Source organism: Somniosus microcephalus, chromosome 16 (genome assembly GCF_052327205.1).
Source record: "Somniosus microcephalus isolate GS21.2 chromosome 16, FLI_Smic_1.0, whole genome shotgun sequence".
Taxonomy (NCBI): domain Eukaryota; kingdom Metazoa; phylum Chordata; class Chondrichthyes; order Squaliformes; family Somniosidae; genus Somniosus; species Somniosus microcephalus.
In genome coordinates, this window is record NC_141002.1 from 45249270 (window position 1) to 45268669 (window position 19400).

Below are 19400 nucleotides of genomic sequence, written 5' to 3' on the forward strand. Positions count from 1 at the left end.
CCGCTCTGAGGCCTACCCGCGCTCGGGCTCACCTTTTATACTCACCACCGCTCGAGATCCCGCCGCTGCCGCTCTGAGGCCTACCCGTGCTCGGGCTCACCTTTTATACTCACCACCGCTCGAGTTCCCGCTGCTCTGAGGCCTACCCGCGCTCGGGCTCACCTTTTATACTCACCACCGCTCGAGTTCCTGCTGCTGCTGCTCTTGAGTTCCACAAGCACAACCAACCCTCTAAAGTCTTGCCCAGCTAGCCATTCTTGATGCATGAGACTGAGCGGCAAGTGGTGGCAGTCTATTTTACTGTGGTGGGGGAGGGATTGCAGCCGAAACTGAGTCTTTCCTCCCCAGTATTCACACGCAAACATAGTCCAGCAGGTATCATGTGCTTGGCGATCAAAAGCTGGAACTTGAGTTTTCCTCTTTTAGCCCACTGGCATCGAGGCCAACTACAGAACACCAGTACTATAACCTAACCCAGCACCTCCGAGACCAAACCTGGGACGTTCTGGTCTGCACAGCTCAGCAACACAACAGGCAGTGCTTTTAGCTACCAAGCCATTGGGGATGATTGCATGATCTTTTTATAGTTGGCCAAGAGCAGTTTCAATGAGGTTCTCAGTGATTTGAAGTCTGCTCAGTACATGGTTAATCCTGCTTTAGAACATATAACTTTGCATATAACATAAGCAATACTATTATATTGATTCACTTAATAAACCTTCCCGTAATTCAATACCAAGCTGTTTTGACTGCCATTAGCACTGTTTTAATTTTATTAACGCTATAGTCCATGTCATACAACTTAATAGATATTACAGAATGAATAAACGGCTATGATGTTTAGATGAAATTCATAAACCATTCAAGCTTTGCTCAAGCCATTTATGGCTTCACACCTTCATATTACATCCTACTGTCGATCCTCTTTATTCCACTATTTTCCATTCTGTATGCGCTATATCCTACTGCACACCATCTGTCTCCCATGTGCTTCCTTTACATAATCTACAGCTGTTTATGTGTGTTTCATTCATAGATGAATGAAACACACATATGAGAAATCTGAATCACTGAACAGAAGGCAGACAGCAGCACAAGACCCTATGGAACAGATCATTTATGCACATATTTTGATACCCCAGCTGTAATAACAAAGAAACATCTGAAAACTCCACTGAATAATATTATATACCGAAGGCAACAGTAATGAAACAGCACTCAGGAGGCTTTTCATATTTTGACTAAGAAATAGCCAGTTTAGCAAAAATGGAATGTTACAGTTACCCACTGAGTATCCATTATTTTTACTATGCGGTTTCAGAATATTTCTGAATTAATTGCAATGAATATGAAGGGTGCCTGGCCAGTACATTGAAAGAGCACTAAGTAGGGATTTAAGCTAAATCGTTCGGGTTGTTGGAGGTGTGGATCTTTCAATAAATTTATAGATTGTTTGAGCATAAAGCTACTGAAAACATTCAGCGCTCATTTTTAAAAATGTATTCATTTACAGGATGTGGACGTCGCAATTATTGCCCATCCCTAATTGACCTTGAGAAGGTGGTGGTGAGCCATCTTCTTGAACCGCTGCAGTCCGTGTGGTGAAGGGACTCCCACAGTTCTGTTGGGTAGAGAGTTCCAGGATTTTGACCCAGTGATGATGAAGGAATGGCGATATATTTCCAAGTCAGGATGGTGTGTGACTTGGACCAAGGCTGCAATGAGGCTGGAGCCGAGTGGTCCTGGCGGAACACAAACTGGGTATCAGTTAGCAGGTTATTGGTGAATAAGTGCCACTTGATAAGACTGTTGGCGACCCCATTCATCACTTTGCTGATGATTGAGAGTAGGCTGATGGGGCAGTATTTAGCCTGATTGGATTTGTCCTGCTGGGCAAGTTTCCACTTTGTCGGGTAGATGCCAGTGTTGCAGCTGTATTGAAACAGCTTAGTTAGAGGCCTAGATAGTTCTGGAGGACAAGTCTTCAGCAGTACAGCCAGTATGTTGTCGGGGCCCAAAGCCTTTGCCGTATCCAGCGTGCTCAGCTTTTTCTTGGTATCATGTGACGTGAATCGAATTGGTGGAAGACTGGCATCTGTGATGGTGGGGAGTGGGAACCACAGGAGGAGACCGAGATGTATCATCCATTCAGAACTTCTGGCTGAAGATGGTTGCGAACACTTCAGCTTTGTCTTTTGCGCTCACGTGCTGGGCTCCGCCATCATTGAGGATGGGGATGTTCATGGAGCCTCCTCCTCCAGTTAGTTATTTAACTGTCTGCCACCATTCATGACTGGATGTGGCAGGACTGCAGAGCTTTGATTTGATCCATTGGTTGTGGGATCGCTTAGCTCTGTCTATAGCATGCTGTTTCCACTGTTTAGCATGCATGTAGTCCTGTGTTGTAGCTTCACTAGGTTGGCACCTCATTTTTAAGTATGCTCTTCTACACTCTTCATTGAACCAGGGTTGGTTGCCTGGTTTGATGGTAATGATAGAGTGAGGGACATGCCAGACCATGAGGTTACAGATTGTGGTGGAATACAATTCTGCTACAGCTGGTGGCCCACATCGCCTTATGAATGCCCAATTTTGAGCTGCTAGATCTGTTCTGAATCTACCCAATTTAGCACAGTGGTAGTGCAACGCAACATGATGGAGGGTGTCCTCAGTGTGAGACGGGACTTCGTCGCTGCAATGTGCGGTGGTCACTCCTACCAATACTGTCATGGACAGATGCATCTGCAACAGGTAGATTGACGAGGACAAGGTCAAGTAGGTTTCTTTCTGATGTTGGTTCTCTCACTACCTGCCATAAGCCCAGTGTGGCAGCTATGTCCTTCAGGACTCAGCCATCTCAGTCAGTAGTGGTGCTATTGAGCTGCTCTTGGTGATGAACATTGAAGTACTCACCCAGAATAAATTCTGTGCCTTTACTACACTCAGTGCTTCTTCCAAGTGGTGTTCAACATGGAGGAGTACTGATTCATCAGCTGTAGGTGGTAATCAGCAGGAGGTTTCCTTACACATGTTTGACCAGATGTCATGAGACTTCATGGGGTCCGGAGTCAATGTTGAGGATTCCCAGATCCACTTCCTCCCGACTGTATACCATTGTGCCTCCACCTCTGGTGGGTCTGCCCTTCCGGTGGGACAGGACATACCTAGGGATGGTGATGGAGGAATCTGGGATGTTCGCTGAAAGATATGATTCTGTGAGTATGACTATCTCAGGCTTTTGCTTGACACAGTCATACTCACAGCTCACTAAATCATTGACAAAAGTATTCACGTGAAGCCAGTTCTTCGTTTCACCTTCATACCAGCCAGTGTCGTGTTAATTTAGTTCTTTAAAATATGTAAAGGTAGCTGGGGTATCTGGTTATGAACAAGTTTGGTAGTTTAAAAGGATAGGAAGAATAAGTACAATAAGATGAACACAATCCCTGTGCTCTCTACCACTTCCAGACGCTGCCCAGTTGCATTAAAACCCAGGAGTTCTGAGATCTCAATTTTGGCCCATAATTTCCGATCTCTACGTGTACGAGCTGTGTACACACCCGTAGGGACCTCGCAAGTGCCGGTTTCAGGAATGCGAAGCGCATGCGCTGAAAACCGGCACTTCCAATCTATCAAGAATCTTCTTGACAGATCGCATGCCTGTACTGGAGAAGGGCCTCTGCGGGTGGAGAGTTACGCTTTCTGCAGGACCTCCGCCCGCTGAAATCCCTTAAAAATCTTACACCTGGTAAAAGCAGGCATAAGGCCTGCTTTTAATAGCATAAGAGTTTAAAAAAGTTTAAAAAATATTTTTTTTCACTCATTTATAATTTAAAAATACTTTTTAAAAAAGTTAAGTTTATTTTTAGCCCCGTAAAAAAAATTAATTATTTTTTTCAAAAAATTTAATTTTTGTTTAAAATATTTGATTTAATGTAATTTTAACTCATTTTAAAAACATGATGGTTTTTTAAAAATGTATTTAATGTTTTGATGTCTTTTTTCAGTGATCCCCATTCATACTTTTGACAGTTCTACCTGTCAAAAGTATGAAGGGGGATTCCATTCTCCCATTGGCTCGCCTGGCCCATGTGATCCCAGGGACGTTTGCGCACCGCCTGCGCCCCTGGAATACCTGGGCCTCTGCGCGTGTGCACCAGGAGAGGCCCAGGATCGGAAATGGCCGGACCTCGGGAGTTCTCAGGTAAGGACGTAGATTTTTTCCCGATAGGAGGCATCCGCACGCAGGAAGCCTCCTGCCAGAAATTACAGGCCATTATCTCAAGATCTATCAGGGCAGGAAGGCGGCTAAAGATATGGCTGAAATGGCTTCAGCTGCCCAAGGGGGAACGTGAGGTGAGTCTCCTAAATTCAGGCATTAATAATGGACAGCACAGGTCCAGAGAATCATTGCTTGGAACCTGGCTGGGCAGGGAGACAAGTGCACCCTATCAGCCCTCCAACACAAACTTATCTCCACAGAGTTCCACTACTACTCAGAACAAAACACCAGAAGCTGGATAACAGCTAATAATATCACTGACAATCACTGGGAGGCCTGTACTGAATGGAAGTTAACTTTGAACCATCAACCCTGTCTTGTTTTGCACACTTTGTACAAAAATAATAACTTGCAGGACAACGGAGTATTACAGTTTAACTCTTTTACTAAGCATTAGGTCTGATCTTACTCAGAGCAGCACACTGGGGAAAGCCTGGCATTAGGACCCCTAGCCTGGGTCTTCCAAACAATAGTAGTCCTTACGGGCCAATGATAATTCAATATGCAAATGTTACATCCCCTTTCTTTTAAAAGAAAAATGTTATGCATTACTTTTAAACCTTTCTTCTACATAATGTTCTCGGTAGCATAAACATATAACTAGCACTGAAAACATCTCAACGTTTCAATAACGATGTACAGTTTTTTTTAGGGCAGCGATCCGCCTACACCCTTTGACAGTTCACAAGTCAAGGATAACTCTAGGCTTGACCTCTCGTCCCGACCTTGTGTGGTATGAAACTGAGCATGCTCCTGAATCGGTCAACAATTCAGGTTCAGGTTTAGGTTCAGGTAAGTATGATGTGTTTTGTGTATTGCTCTGTTCATCACACTCTGTTGAACTGATCCTCTCGTCAGAATGACAGTGTTGTTCCTTGGTGTTCAGGAGGTGCCTGCGATTGCGGCGGTACACCTGTCCTTCTGGGGTGCGGATGTGATATGATCGCTCAGTGTCAGCTGGCTGGGTGATGACTGCTGGCTTCCAGTAGTCATGCTCCTGGATTCTGATGGATTCTCCATTGTGTAGTGGCAGCAGTAGTCTAGCTGACCTGTCACAGTATCTCTTTTGGTGTTGCTGTCTCTGTACACGTTTTGCATGCACTTGCTTGCAGCTGACAACCTCTGGCTGCAGCTGCTGGTTGGTGCTTGGAAGGATTGAGCGAAGTCTGTGGCTCATCAACAGCTGTGCTGGTGACTTGAAGTTGTCAACCGGAGTGTTGCGGTACTCAAGGAGACTGATGTAGGGGTCTCCTTTGTCCGCTTTGGCTTTGTCCATGAGTGCTTTTGCAATCTGGACAGTTTTTTCAGCAAGGCCATTACTTTGAGGGTAATGTGCAATGTCCAAAAATGTGCGGGTTAGGTTGATTGGCCATGATAAAAAATTGACCCTTAGTGTTAGGGGGGATTAAATACGTGGGGTTACGGGGTTACGGCTTGGGTGGGATGGCTGTCGGTGTCGGGACCGGGTGCTTGGGTTTGGATGATCAGCCATGATCTCGTTGAATGGCGGAGCAGGCTCGAAGGGCCGAATGGCCTACTCCTGCTCCTATCTTCTATGTTTCTATGTTTCTAATGTGGGCTTGATGTGACATGTGTGAAATCCCATGCCTTGGCAAACGACTCGAACTCTTTTGATTTGTATTGGGGGGCATTGTCTGAGACTAAAGTCTCTACCATGCCATGCCTGGCAAAGGCTGCCTTTAGCTTGTGGATCTCAGCTGCAGGTGTGGTGCTGTGAAGCTTGTCCAGTTCAAAAAATCTGCTGTAGTAATCAACAGTCCCTATGTAGTCCTCGTTTTTCCATGTGAACAGATCCGTTGCCATGACCTGCCAGGGCCTGTCTGGGATATGGTGAGGTATCATGGGCTCTTTGATATTTGATGGGCGGCGTTCTGGACAAATGGAACATTTTCCAACAATGTCCTCAATGTGTTTGCACATTCCAGGCCAAAACATAATGTCACGTGCTCTTTGTTTGCATTTTTCCATGCCCATATGTCCAGCATGAATTTTTGTCAACATCTCTTCTCTGAGACTGGTAGGAATGATGATTTTCTCCCCTTTGAAGACGATTCTGTTGATTTGTGACAGTTCGTCTCTGTGGTTCCAGAATTCAGATATGCTCTGAGGGCATTTCCTCCTTTCCTCAGGCCATCCTTCATGTATGACTTTGCTCAGCAGTATGAGTTGTGCATCTTTCTCTGTTCCTGCTCGGATCTCCTTCAGTTTTGAGTCACTCACAGGTAAGCTGTTGTACACCATGTGCACCTGCACATCCATGCCTTCACCGAGGCTGCTGTCCTGGTAGCTAAGAGACTTTCTGGAGAGCGTGTCTGCGACAGGAATGTCTTTGCCTGGACGGTGAATGATTGTGAAGTCGTACTTCTGTAGCTGAAGGATCATTCTCTGTAGCCTTGGTGGGGCTGCGGCTAGTGGTTTCCTCATGATTGACTCGAGGGGCTTGTGGTCGGATTCCACAATGACTTGTCAGCCATAGACGTACTGGTGGAAACGCTTACATCCAAACAGAATTGCATATAGCTCTTTCTCGATTTGAGCATAGTTGATTTCACTGTCTGTGAGAGATCTGGAAGCGTAGCCGATGGGCTTTCCTTCTTGCAGTAATACTGTGCCTAGTCCGTACTTTGACGCGTCGACTTGTAGTCTGAGCTCTTTGTTGGGGTCGAAGTAGGCAAGAACTGGTCCTGGTTCTCTGGTGATTAGGTCTTTCATTTTCTGAAATGCTGTGTCATGTTGTTTGTCCCACAGGAACTCAATGGATTGTTTGAGCAACTGACACATGGGTGCGTTGATTTCTGAGAGGCTCGGGGCAAACTTGGCTAAGTAGTTAACCATGTCTAGTACTGTCTCTAGCTCTGCGCAGTTCTTCGGCGGCTCCATCTTCTTGATGGTGGAGATTTTCTCTGGATCTGGCTTAATGCCATCAGTTGAGAGGCGATGCCCGAAATAACTGATCTCGGTGGATCCGATTATGCTTTTCTCGGGGTTGAGCTGGATACCTTTCTCCTGTGATCTTTGTAGCATCGCACGGAGGTTCCTGTCATGTTCCCCTCTATTCCTGCCATAGATGAGGATGTCGTCTACAATTGCGACTACTCCGTCGAGGCCTTCATAGGTTTCGTCGATCTTCCGCTGGAATTCATCCTGAGCTGAGATAAGACCAAATGGTAAACGCAGAAATCGGTAGCGTCCAAATGCTGTGTTGAACGTTGTTAGCTTAGATGACTCTTCCATGAGCTTGATAGTCCAGTATCCTGATCGTGCGTCCATTACACTGAAGTAACGTGCTCCCACTAGCTTGGGTGTGATGTCATCTAGCGTTGGTAGAGGGTAGTGAGGGCGTTTGCTAGCCTTGTTCAAATCTCTGGGGTCGAGACAGACTCTGAGCTTGCCTATATGTGGTTTCTCAACCACTACTAACGCGTTGACCCACTCTGTCGGTTCTGTTTCCCGGATGATGATTTCTGTATTCTCCATGCTCTGCAGCTCCTCCTTCAGGCGACTACGTAGAGCAAGGGGTATCCTTCTCGGTGGGCAAACCACAGGGGTTGCTGCTGGGTCAAGGTGAATAGTGCATTCACCTGGGAATAGTCCGATTCCTTTGAAAATGTCAGCAACCTCCTCCATGACTGTCTGCTTCTCGACTGGTACTGTCAATGATAGCACTAGCTTGATGAGGTCCATGTCTAAACATGCTTTTAGACCTAGCACTGGAGGTGCTCGAGTGTCAACAATGTAAAAGTCCAACATCATGTCGCTTTCTTTGTACTTGTATTTCATCACGCATGTGCCTTTTACAATGAGCTGCTCACCCCCATAGCTGGTCAGTCTGCATGAGGTGGGCTGTAGCTCACACTCATCCTTCAAGCTGTGATACTCACTCAGAGGAATTACATTAACCTAAGCTCCAGTGTCTAGTTTAAACTTAAGCTCTATGCCCTTTTTTCCTATCTCAATATCTGCAAAGGCTTGCTCAGTCTCTGAAATCTGCTTTTTCTGTGACACAGAATCAATAAACAGTTCCTCTGCATTTGGCTCTCTATCTGGCATTTGGCTGTCACTCACTGTGTGTACTGCCAGTCCAAAAACAGTCCTGCAAACTTTAGCAAAGTGGTTCCGTTTACCACATTTAGCACATTGCCTTCCTTTGGCAGGACAATGTTTCTTTTCCCCATGCACCTTGTTTCACAGAATCACAGAAATCACAGAAACCCCACAGTGCAGATAGAGGCCATTTCGGCCCATTGAGCCTGCACCGACACATATCCCACCCGATCCCTGTTACCCCTACACCAACACATATCCCACCCTATCCCTGTAACCCCACGTATTTAATCCCCCTAACACTAAGGGTCAATTTATCATAGCCAATCAACCTAACCTGCACATCTTTGGACTGTGGGAGGAAACCGGAGCACCCGGAGGAAACCCACGCAAACACGGGGAGAATGTGCAAACTCCACACAGACAGTCGCCTGAGGCCAGATTCGAACCCGGGTCCCTGGTGCTGTGAGGCAACAGTGCTAACCACTATGCCACCGTGCTCAATATCCACAGTTTTTGAAGCATTTTATGTCTGTGTCGCTCATTTTTAGAACTCTCTCTGTTCTTTCTGTTCTGAAACACGCTCTCTGGGCAGTGTTCTTTGGTGTGTGTCTATTAACTGCGTGCACTGTATGTTCACATGAGCTGCTCATGGTGCCGGTTATGGTTTTCAACTGTGCTTGGGTTATCTCATGCGATCTAGCTATGTCCATAGCTTTGTCCAGGGTTAGCCCGGACCCAACATTCAAAAGTTTCTCTCTCACTTTAGCTGAATGTATTCCAAACACGATGCAGTCTCTGACCATCTCATCTTTAGCTGCATATTCACAGTCTTTTACCAGCAGTTTTAACTCAGTCACGAACTGTTCAAACGACTCACTAGCTCCTTGTACTTTCTCCTGAAACTTGTACCTAGCGAATATCGTATTTGTCTTGGGCATCACATATGATTCAAAATAACTTTTCAGTACCTTTGCTTCATCTGCGGTGAGAGACCATGTGTTAAAAATGTCTCTCCCTTTTTCTCCTATCCACAGGAGTAGATAGCTGCATCTTTCTTCCTCCCCTTTGCTTTTCAATGGACCCGAGCACATCAACTCCACGTGTTGCTTGAACTTGCGCCATTCTCTATGTAAGTTCAAAGATTCCCAATCGATTCGAGGCAAGGGAGCTCCAACTATGTCCATTTCAAATCCCTGTTCTGACACCATGTCTTGTTTTGCACACTTTGTACAAAAATAATAACTTGCAGGACAATGGAGTATTACAGTTTAACTCTTTTATTAAGCATTAGGTCTGATCTTACTCAGAGCAGCACAGTGGGGAAAGCCTGGCATTAGGACCCTTAGCCTGGGTCTTCCAAACAATAGTAGTCCTTACAGCTGCCTGCAGGCCAATGACTACTCAGCATGTGATCACATGTGAATATAATAGGTATTCCTTACAGATGCCTGCGGGCCAATGATAATTCAATATGCAAATGTGACAAACCCCATCTTTGCTGTGCTGCATCTGACAGAAAGACTCATTATAAGAGGTTTCACAGTGAAGCAGGAGAAGGGAATCATTGCAATAGGCTAGAACTGTTCCACAAGATCATTACCCTCCAGCAGCTTGTTGACAAGTTCCATTGGCAACAGGGCTTCTGCTATCTCCTGATCCAATACTACCGTCACAACCTTTTTAACTTCCCAGAATCTAACACAAAATGTCCTCATTAGAACTGCCCTTCTGCAGTACAGAACACTCTAGCAGACACATTGGGCTTGATTTTGCCAGTGTGGGCAGGCTGGGGCATGTCAGGACACCGACTCTGAAGTATAGTGGGGAAAAAGTGCGATTTTTCCCTAATTGGGCAATTGATTTCCAGCGTGTGGGAACCCCTGGCCCAATGAATCTTTTTATACAGAAAATCGCCTCCGATAACGTCATCGATGCTGCTGGATTTAAGGCCTGCAAGCAGCCTTGCTTCTTCTGGAAACTGCAGACTTTATGGTGATTGTAGTAAGGAATTCATTGATCGACTATGTCCACCAGCAGGCAAAAGTGTGCTCCACGCTTCGATGAGCCCTCCCTCCAAGCTCTGGTGGAAGGAGCAAGATCGAATAAGGAGGTGCTCTTCCCTTCCTCAGGGAGAAAAAAGCCACCCCAGCAGACTAAAGCTATGTGGCTGCAAGTGGCCCAGGAGATCAACTTCATATCAATGAGCCGCAGAACCTGGCTGCAATGCAGGAAGAGGTTTCATGATCTTCTCCGCACAGGAAAAGTGAGTATGACTTTCCCATCACCCTCAATCTGATCCCCATCGCCTCTCCTCACCAGCACTCTGCTTTGCTAACCTCTTCCTCCACATCCCACTTGACACTTACATCCCTGCACCCTTACCCATTGCCTCTCTCTCTATGGTCACATTCACTTAACTATTCGACCATGTAGCCCTCACACTCCCTATCACTGTGATGCAACAACAACAACTTACAACACACAGGGAGGGCCCGTTGTCTCCTTCTAAGCATCTATGCTATGCATTCCCTACACTCACTCCTTCATTCTCGCTCAAACTCCATTTGTATCCCTCATTGCAGGAAAATAGAGCCCATAATAAGAGGGAAAGAGCCATGACAGGAGGAGGGGCACCCTCAGTAGCCCAGCTCACCGCCTGGGAGGAGGCGGCCCTGGAAATCGCCAGGATCGAGGAGGATTCCCAAGTGGAGGAGGAAAAAAGGGTGCAACACAGCAAGCTGGTGACAGAATAGCTTGGCATCTCTCTCATTGACATTGCATGAGTCACTGATAATGAATCTGATGCTCCAGCAGATTGACTTATGATCATCTACACTATTCAATGTGCATGTAACCTTGACCTCACATCTCTAACTCTTTCCTTTACTCCCCCACAGGACTATCGAAAGCCCCCATCCCCACTGTCCAGGTGGAAGAGCCTGAGCTTCCAGACTCCTCAGAGGAAGCTGCAACTTCTAAGAGCGCAGCGTCAACAGAATTCAGCGCACCCAGCACCAGCGCAGACACTTACACCTCGGTGGGACCTTCGCGAGATAGAGTAGTGTTGGCAGCTGGTGTATCACAGCTCACAAGTGAGCATCAGCAGATGGTGGAGACAGGGACAGCAGTGGAGAGTCCTTGTCAGAGGGCGCAGGACTCTGCCAGCTCGGCTCAGTTGCATGTTGACCCTGAGCCTCCGGGTCCATCCAGAAGGAGAGCGGTGATGGAACTCCAGGAACAGGTGCAGGAGTCTCTGGCAGGTTTTGTCTCCAGGGTCACTGCGAGTGTGGAGCGAATGGAGGAGTCCATCGCGAACATGAGCAGAGCCTTTGTGGAGGCATTGGCGCGTGAACGCATCACCACGGAAAGGATGGCAACCTCCGTGGAAAAGATGGCTAACTCCGTGGTAAGGCTTGCTACCGTAGAGGAGAGGATGGCTATGGTAAAGGAGAGGATGGCTATGGCTATGGAGCAGCTTAGTCGCCAGGGTCTTGAAAACATGGCCATTGTTCAGAATAGAATGATATCTCTTGAGGAGTGATGGTCAGCTATTGAGCATAGAAACCAGTCCTTCATGGAAGTCCTCTGGAGTAGGACTTCCAGTGCAGAAACGGGTCCTCATGGCCCCCCTGAAGTGCAGTAAGGTGCTGTCAAGCCACTTGCTAGCTCTGAAGTGGGGCTGACCCACGAGAGAGATGTTGGTGGCAGACAACAAGGAAGTGGGGGCTCCTCTCCAAGCGCTCACGCGACCATGCCACTGCAAAGCCCTCGCTCAGGGCCGCACCAGAGTCCTCACCCAACTGAGACGGGCGTCTCAGCCCCTGCACAGCCACAGGAGCAGCAGGCTGTTGCCGAGCCCTCACAGGTTCGCAACCCCAGAGGATGCCCGCTAAAGGCGTCGAGACAGGAGCAGCAAGAAAGTGAGCAAGGGGCCTCCACATCTGCTGAAGCCACAGGGGAAGCACCACATAGGAGCATGCGTAAGAGGAAGATAATGCACAAGTAGTCACAAGTGTCGTCACTTGGGTGCTGTGATGTATTGTATTTGGACCAGCCATCCTTGTCATGGTATCATAAACATATTTGATGGCAAACTGTTGAAGTTGTGGCCTGTGTCATTTCGCAAATGGGACTTTCACATTGAGGGCTTAGGGCAACTTGCAATTGTCAGTATGGTGGTCAGAGTGATAGGAATCCACATGTTCTTGTCCATTGTCGATGCTCTGGTAAGAAGGTACGGGACAAAAGTGTTTGATTGTGCAGGCTAAGAAAATCTGTCCAACATGAGTGCGTCCCTTGCATCCCGGGCAGCAATGTGGTCGCGCTCTGGCGCCTTTTGGCTTATGCAGTTTCAGGTGGGTGAGCAGCAGCTTGCTGCTCCTGTTGTTGCTCCTGCTGTTGGTGCTGCTGTTGTTCAGGGTTCTGCTGCTGCTGCGGCTGGTCTTCGTCCGAATCTGATGTCCAGGAGGAAAGGAAATAAACGGTTCCCATGCTTCTGCTATATACCTCAGTTGAGGAAGCGCTCAGTCAAGGTGGGGAGAGGGGTTTCCCAGAAGGTCACACTGGAGATGGGTCTCAAGCTCCAAACTTCCACAACAATGAGTAGGCCTGTTAAAAGTTCTCCCAGGCCTGAGACAACAAAGTTCTGCCACCTGCAAATGATGACTGCTGAAAACTCCTTTTTAATGGTGGAGCTGCAGCTGTTACTAAGCAATCCACTTGTGAGGCCGCCAGGATTACCTGGCATGTTCCAGAGGAGGCGTGTAGGATAGGCGAAATGTCTAAAAATCAGAAAGGCCTCTCAAAATGGGATTATAGAGGCAATTAAGTGGTTGTTAAGGGCCTTAAGAGCCTATCCTGCCTCTTGGAGGCGGGATGGAAACGGGGTTTGAAACCTCGATTCTGGGAAAATTGCTCGGAGGTGGGATGGAGGTGGGATCGGGCCCGCAAGCCATTTTTTGCGATTTTAACACCTCACACGTCTCCAATCCCGCCTCCTCGGGCCTGGCAAAATCGAGCCCATTTTCTCTGTCTGGTCAATTTTATCCTACATGGCATTGGAAAACACAAAAAGCCTTCACATTTCTTGGGATAGAGAACTGAACCACCCACTAACAGTGGATGACTGGAAAGAGATTTTAAGACTGATTTTCATGACTTGTGCCTGCAGAAGTCGAGTAGACCAGTTCAGAATCCTACATTAAAAGAACCCTTCTCCACAAAAACCCCCAAAACTTTGTCTCACCATGGAGGATGGGAGAACTGCACTTGCACACATTTTGGTCACGTCTCCTGGCCTTCTAGATAGAGCTTTAGCAGTCCACTGAAGCCATAACTAACCTCACTATACACTCAGGCCCAAACCCCTGCCTACTCTATCCTCCCAAGGGGATAAGGTTCTGAACAAACTCAATTTTCTTCATGCACTGTCCCCCTTCCTTGCTTGACCTATAGTTCCTATCAAGGGACAAGCTCAGCCCTGCCAATGTGTAATACCACTCAAATGTACAGAATTGTAAAAGAGCCTCAATGTTTGCATCTGTAAGTATCAGGCAATCTGTATTGTACTAGCACCTGTAAATTTAACACAACTATAATATAGATAGAGCTGATCAAATAATGTATGGAATACAATTGTTCCTGAGCTCTTGAAGCCACGGATATATCATGCTACAGAAAGCAATTGATCAAAGATGAATAATGTAGGAGGTAAAGTTAGATGGTTGATCTAGAGTTTCACTCAAATTGTCTTCGTAGGAAATTTTGCTCAGGAGATAATATGAGCTAGATGAAGTCCAAGGCCTAGAAACTGGTTTGCGCAGCCTGCATGAAAAATGGGTGCAGCACCATCAAATTTCTGGGACCAAACGTTTCAGTTTGGCTCAGTTAGTTGTACTCTCACCTCTGAGTTCAAGCTGTACTTCAATTTGACACTCAAGGACAATTTTAAGGACACATTGCATTGTTGGAAGTACTGATCTTCAGATCAGGTGTGTACCTGTGTCTCCATTTCAGCGGTTCAGGGTAATGTTAAAAAGCGCATGGCAATATTTTAAGAGGAGCAGAGAGATCTCCTGGTGTCCAGCAAACATCGCTCCCTCATTCAACACCATCAAAATAGACAAATGGGACATTTTTTTCATTACTCTTTGTGGGATCTTGCTGTACATATAATGGCTACGCTTCATTGTATGACACTTTGAAATGTTTGAGGAAAGTGATAAGGTGCTATGTAATTGCAAATCCAAACCTTTCTTTCATAAGGCAAACTATACACAGTACATACGAGCTGAATTTTATTCTCAATTATGCTTTCTTACATTCTTAAAATGGATACCTATATGACACTGTACTTTGGAACAAAATGTGGTACTTACTTATACATGCTTAATGTGTAAATTGTTGGATATATAAAAAATAATTGAATTTGAATTTTGTTTATTTTTTACAATGAGCACCCTCAAAGTTCTTTCCAAATACAATTTGAACAAATTGTATTTGGAAAGAACGTTGAGGGTGCTCATTGTAAAAAATAAACAAAAGGAACAGAAGTACAGTATCTCTATAAACATGTCAGATACCTTCATTTTGACACATTCTGTCAGCAAAATATTAGCAAGTGACCAATTCATCTGCGAGGTCTCAGGTTTGTCAGCTGATCGGCTGTAAGTAGAGCAGGCAGCAGATCTCAAGTTACTATCTATAACACAGCAGCAGCAGAGAAACTGCACAGTTCTACTACCATCAGAGTGTGCGGTATGTGCCAGAGGGCTCATTGTACCACAGCCAGGACCTTACAATGTGGTAACAACAAATGGCAACAGGAGCCGGCTGAGTAATTAGAACGACTGAGAAACTGAGAAATCAAGGTGGCACGTAAGTGTGTTAAAATCTTTTGTTGAGATGTGAATGATTCGGAGACTAAACACTGGGCTGTAACAGGGTCTTTGCCTTTTTCTCAGTATTTTATAGAGGATTCCTAAAATGGAAAACATTCTGGGTCAATTCACAGCAGATCTTGCTCTTCTGCACTATTAGATCAAATTTGTTGATTGGGTATGAAGTTGCAATGCAGGAACGAGTGGCAAGATCTAACCATGCCTTGTCAGGAATCTTTTATTCTTTAAATTGTTTCCTACTAATTTCTGCATGCCTGAAAGTAATGTGATATTTCTGCTAAACCGTACTGTTCTTTTGTACGCTACACATTCCAATCACTTTCTTTATGTCTATACATTTCTGTAAATATATTTCTGTGACATAGAGATATGTACTGTACATCATATCTTAAGGGTCTCTGTGCATACCCTATCTGCTTATATCTATCTTTACTTCAGCTACATGTACCTTTCTGTATTGACCCTCTATATCCTTACCTATTTGCACACATGAACTACATATATTTAAAGCTATATTATGTATATTGTGGTGCATAAACATCCAGACATTTTGGATGATCACATTAAATCCATGCTGAATGTGTTGCTGTGATATAGCTGTCCCCTCACTGAGCTGAATGGTGTAGCTACATGCATTCCTTCACATACCATTTTGTTTCATCTTTACTGTTAGAGATGTTCAAGTAAATGTTGATTAAACTCAGATTTGAGCCCAGGTTTGTTCTCAATATATTAAATGTATCTATCTCTCTGTCTGTCAATCTATCTGTACCTGCAACAATCCCCAGTCCATCTGTATCTGTGTCTGTCCTTCGTTCCGTCTATCTGCATCTATCTTTATCTAGCCATTTGTGAGTCTACCTACCTGTATAGATATTTACCTATAATTACTTGCATGACAGTCTGTCAAGCTATCTATTTGTACCTACAACAAACTGTCTATCAGGCTGTGTACATCTGTTTATTGGTCAAACTACATCTGTACACCAGTGCATCAATCAATCTATTTATTTGTACCTTTGCTTCTTTGTTTGTCAGTCTTCTTCTCTATACTTGCATTTGTCTGACTTCTACCTCTTTGTGCCTGTGTTTATCTACCCACATCTGTATCTATTTTTATCTAACGATCAGCGAGTCTGCCTAATTGTACCTATATTTACCTGTATCAATGTCAAACTGCCTTTCATTCTATCTGTAGTGGTGTCTATCATTTGATCTATCACTACTCTTTGTACTTGTCTCTCAGTCATCTATATATCTGTTCAGATCTACCTGTATCAATGTCTGTGGTCTCTAATTGTTTGAGATTTCTTTACATGAAAGTTTAATGATGCACTGTCTCAAAATGGGCTGTTACAGTGAGAACTGTGTTACAGCATGGTTATTTTAGATAGTTTATCTATTAGACAGGGAGCTAAAAACAGCTTGTATTATATTAATAAGGGTTATAATGAGGGCTGTTAAACAGTTTGTATTTTACTAAAATAATGAGGATTAAGTTTACGTCATTTCTCATTTAGAGAGGGAGCTATAAACAATATGGGTTATACTAGCGCCTACAGTGGAACAGAGAATTATATTGAAGGGCTCCTTATCAACTGAGCATGCATTCTATTTATAAGCAAGACAGGTAGAACATACATATATCAAAAGTCATGTTGCTTTGTGGAATACTATGGTGATGGGTTTATGGTGCTACAATAATATTTGTAAATGGTGAGATACATTTAGCACTTCCTATAGGCATAATACAAATGCAAGTAGATGAACACATTGTCTAAGACATCAATTTAACAGCACAAGAAACAGGAAAACAAACTTGTGCTACTTACACTTTCTGTGTACCTGTGTGCTACTGACTGATGAGTAGAGTTTGTCTGTGTTATACGGGATTACAAATTTGCCCATGCTCTGCATGAGGCATCATCACCTGCTTGTTATGTCATTGCTTAATGAAATATTTAAAAACAGCACATCAAAATTAAACCATATGCCAGGATTTTTTCAATTTCATCAGCATTATGGCTTTTTTCATAGAATTATAGAGCAGAAGGAAGCCATTCGGCCTATCATGCCTGTGCAGGTGCTTTGAAAGAGTTATTCAATTAGATCCACTCCGCTGCTCTTTCCCCGAAGCCCTGTAAACTTTTCCTTTTCAAGTATATATCCAATTCCCTTTTGAATACTCTAGCTGAGGTTTAACTAGTGATTTATAAATGTTTAGCATAACTTCCTTGCTTTTGTACTGTATGCCTCTATTAATAAAGCCCAGGATCCCGTATACTTTTTGAACAGCCTAATGAATGTCTTACCACCTTCGAAAATTTGTGTAAGCGAATCCACAGGTCTCTCTGTTCCTGCACCCCCTTTAACATTGTACCATTTAGTTTATATTGCTTTTCCTCATTCTTCCTTCCAAAATGCATTATTTCACACTTCTATGCATTAAATGTAATCTACCGGGCGTCTGCCTATCTGCCTTGTCCTCTTGAAGTCTGTTACTCTCCTCACTGTTTACTACATTTCTAAGTTCTGTGTCATCTGCAAATTTGGGTTGTATTATGCAATTTTGTACCATGGGTAACCATAAGCATTAAGTTTGAACATGGCCAAACCCGTTACACTTAAGACCTTTACAGTTGGCAGAGAGGCAGAGAGAGACCTTAATCCAATTAACATGGGCTAGATTCAAACCCATCTCTCAGAAGGGAAAGGACTGTGCGCTAACTCACCACACCACTGCCACGCCCCAGTCCCATATATGCCATACAAAAGTGGGAACATCAATTGCATGATGACAAATTGGGGCTAATTTTGAGTCCCTCCGCCCAGATGAAAGTAGTAGTGGGCTGAATATTGTGGTGCTGCACATACCACCTTGTTCCTGCTCTGTTTCTACTAGCTGCAATTTTCCTGGGAGTCTCCGCAAGGGCAGCCTAGGCACCCACATGTGTCAGGGAGGAGCCTCATTCAAATATGCTAATTGGGTCCTATGAAGTACATAGGACTCCAACACAATGTTTAGGTACCAACAGGCTGCGCATGCTCTGCCCATTGGTACCAGGCGATGAGCGGCTTAACCAAAGGTGCTTAAAGGGATTGCTGAAGGCCACTCATGAAAATGTAAGTTTTTTTATTTTTGTGGGGCCAGGAGCTCTCCAGACTTCATGCACCCTCCCAACTGGCGAGCTGCCTGCTGACATGGGAACAGTGCTCACAGCTTGATCCAATGTAATGAGGCCTGGCACTCAAAATGGCTTGGGCCTTTCGGCAGGCACTTTGGGTAGCAGTACAATCACACTGCCCACCACCTGCTGAAACTTAAAATCGACCCCATCATGTTGGAACATGGGTTGCTGCCTTTGATTCTTCACACACTATATTATTGATTTTCACCGTGCTGCTGAGCAAAGTCCCCTTCCTGGGTTCTGTAATATAAGTTTTAGGAAGAAGCTGATTTATTTTCCATTTTAGGGTACTTTTTCCACCTCCATCACCCTGCCTTGGCTTACCCATAGCACACACCAAGCCCAAACCTCTGCCAATGTTGCTTTATAATTTACTGCTACAAGGTAGGCATGAGCAGACCAAACAGATTGAATCTCACACATGGTGAGACACCTCCTTTTGGCAGCATAGCTGAGATTAGTCACTTCGCACCTGTGGCTTAGCATCTGGTAGTTTAAAATATCACTGCTTGTACATGTCAAGACACACAGGGATGGGACAGGCGTTCATGTTTGCAGTTTCACTGTGTCACTGTCTTCGGAGTTGGGCAAAGGCCACGCGACTATAACTGATTTAATTACATAGCTGGTTATAGATGAAAAAATTCATTTAAAAATAATCAGCACAATAATGTCTTCTAGTTTTGTAGACCCAAGTGCTGATGTTATCACTGAGCTGTGACTTTGGACACTACTACGATTCCTATTCCGCAGAACACCAGGCATAACACACGAACCAACAACTCCAAGAGTGGAAGTCAGGATACCATATTAAATATGGGGCCTGTAACAAGTGCAATTGTGACGCAGGGGAGGAAGGCCTCCTACACATGTGAGTATGGATTATCCCTCTTGAATATTCAATTCTAACGTGTTTCTCATTGTTGTCTGCAATGTCATGTTAGAGGTACTGAGAATGATGAA

The 19400-nt window shown here is 44.8% G+C and overlaps 2 protein-coding genes across 15 annotated transcripts in view; one reads left to right on the forward strand and one right to left on the reverse strand.

The window, feature by feature from the left end:
- The window catches only part of LOC147106116 (voltage-dependent calcium channel subunit alpha-2/delta-4-like), an 888222-nt gene that overhangs the window by 294357 nt on the left and 574465 nt on the right, over positions 1-19400 (reverse strand). The gene's annotated exons all lie outside the window — the stretch shown is intronic.
- Positions 18442-19400, forward strand: part of LOC147106117 (leucine-rich repeat and transmembrane domain-containing protein 2-like) — a 37553-nt gene continuing 36594 nt past the window's right edge. The window contains exon 1 of the mRNA XM_086008911.1: positions 18442-19308. Coding sequence (XP_085865037.1) covers positions 19254-19308 — 55 coding nt within the window. The 5' untranslated portion in view covers positions 18442-19253. The remainder of the gene's footprint in view (positions 19309-19400) is intronic.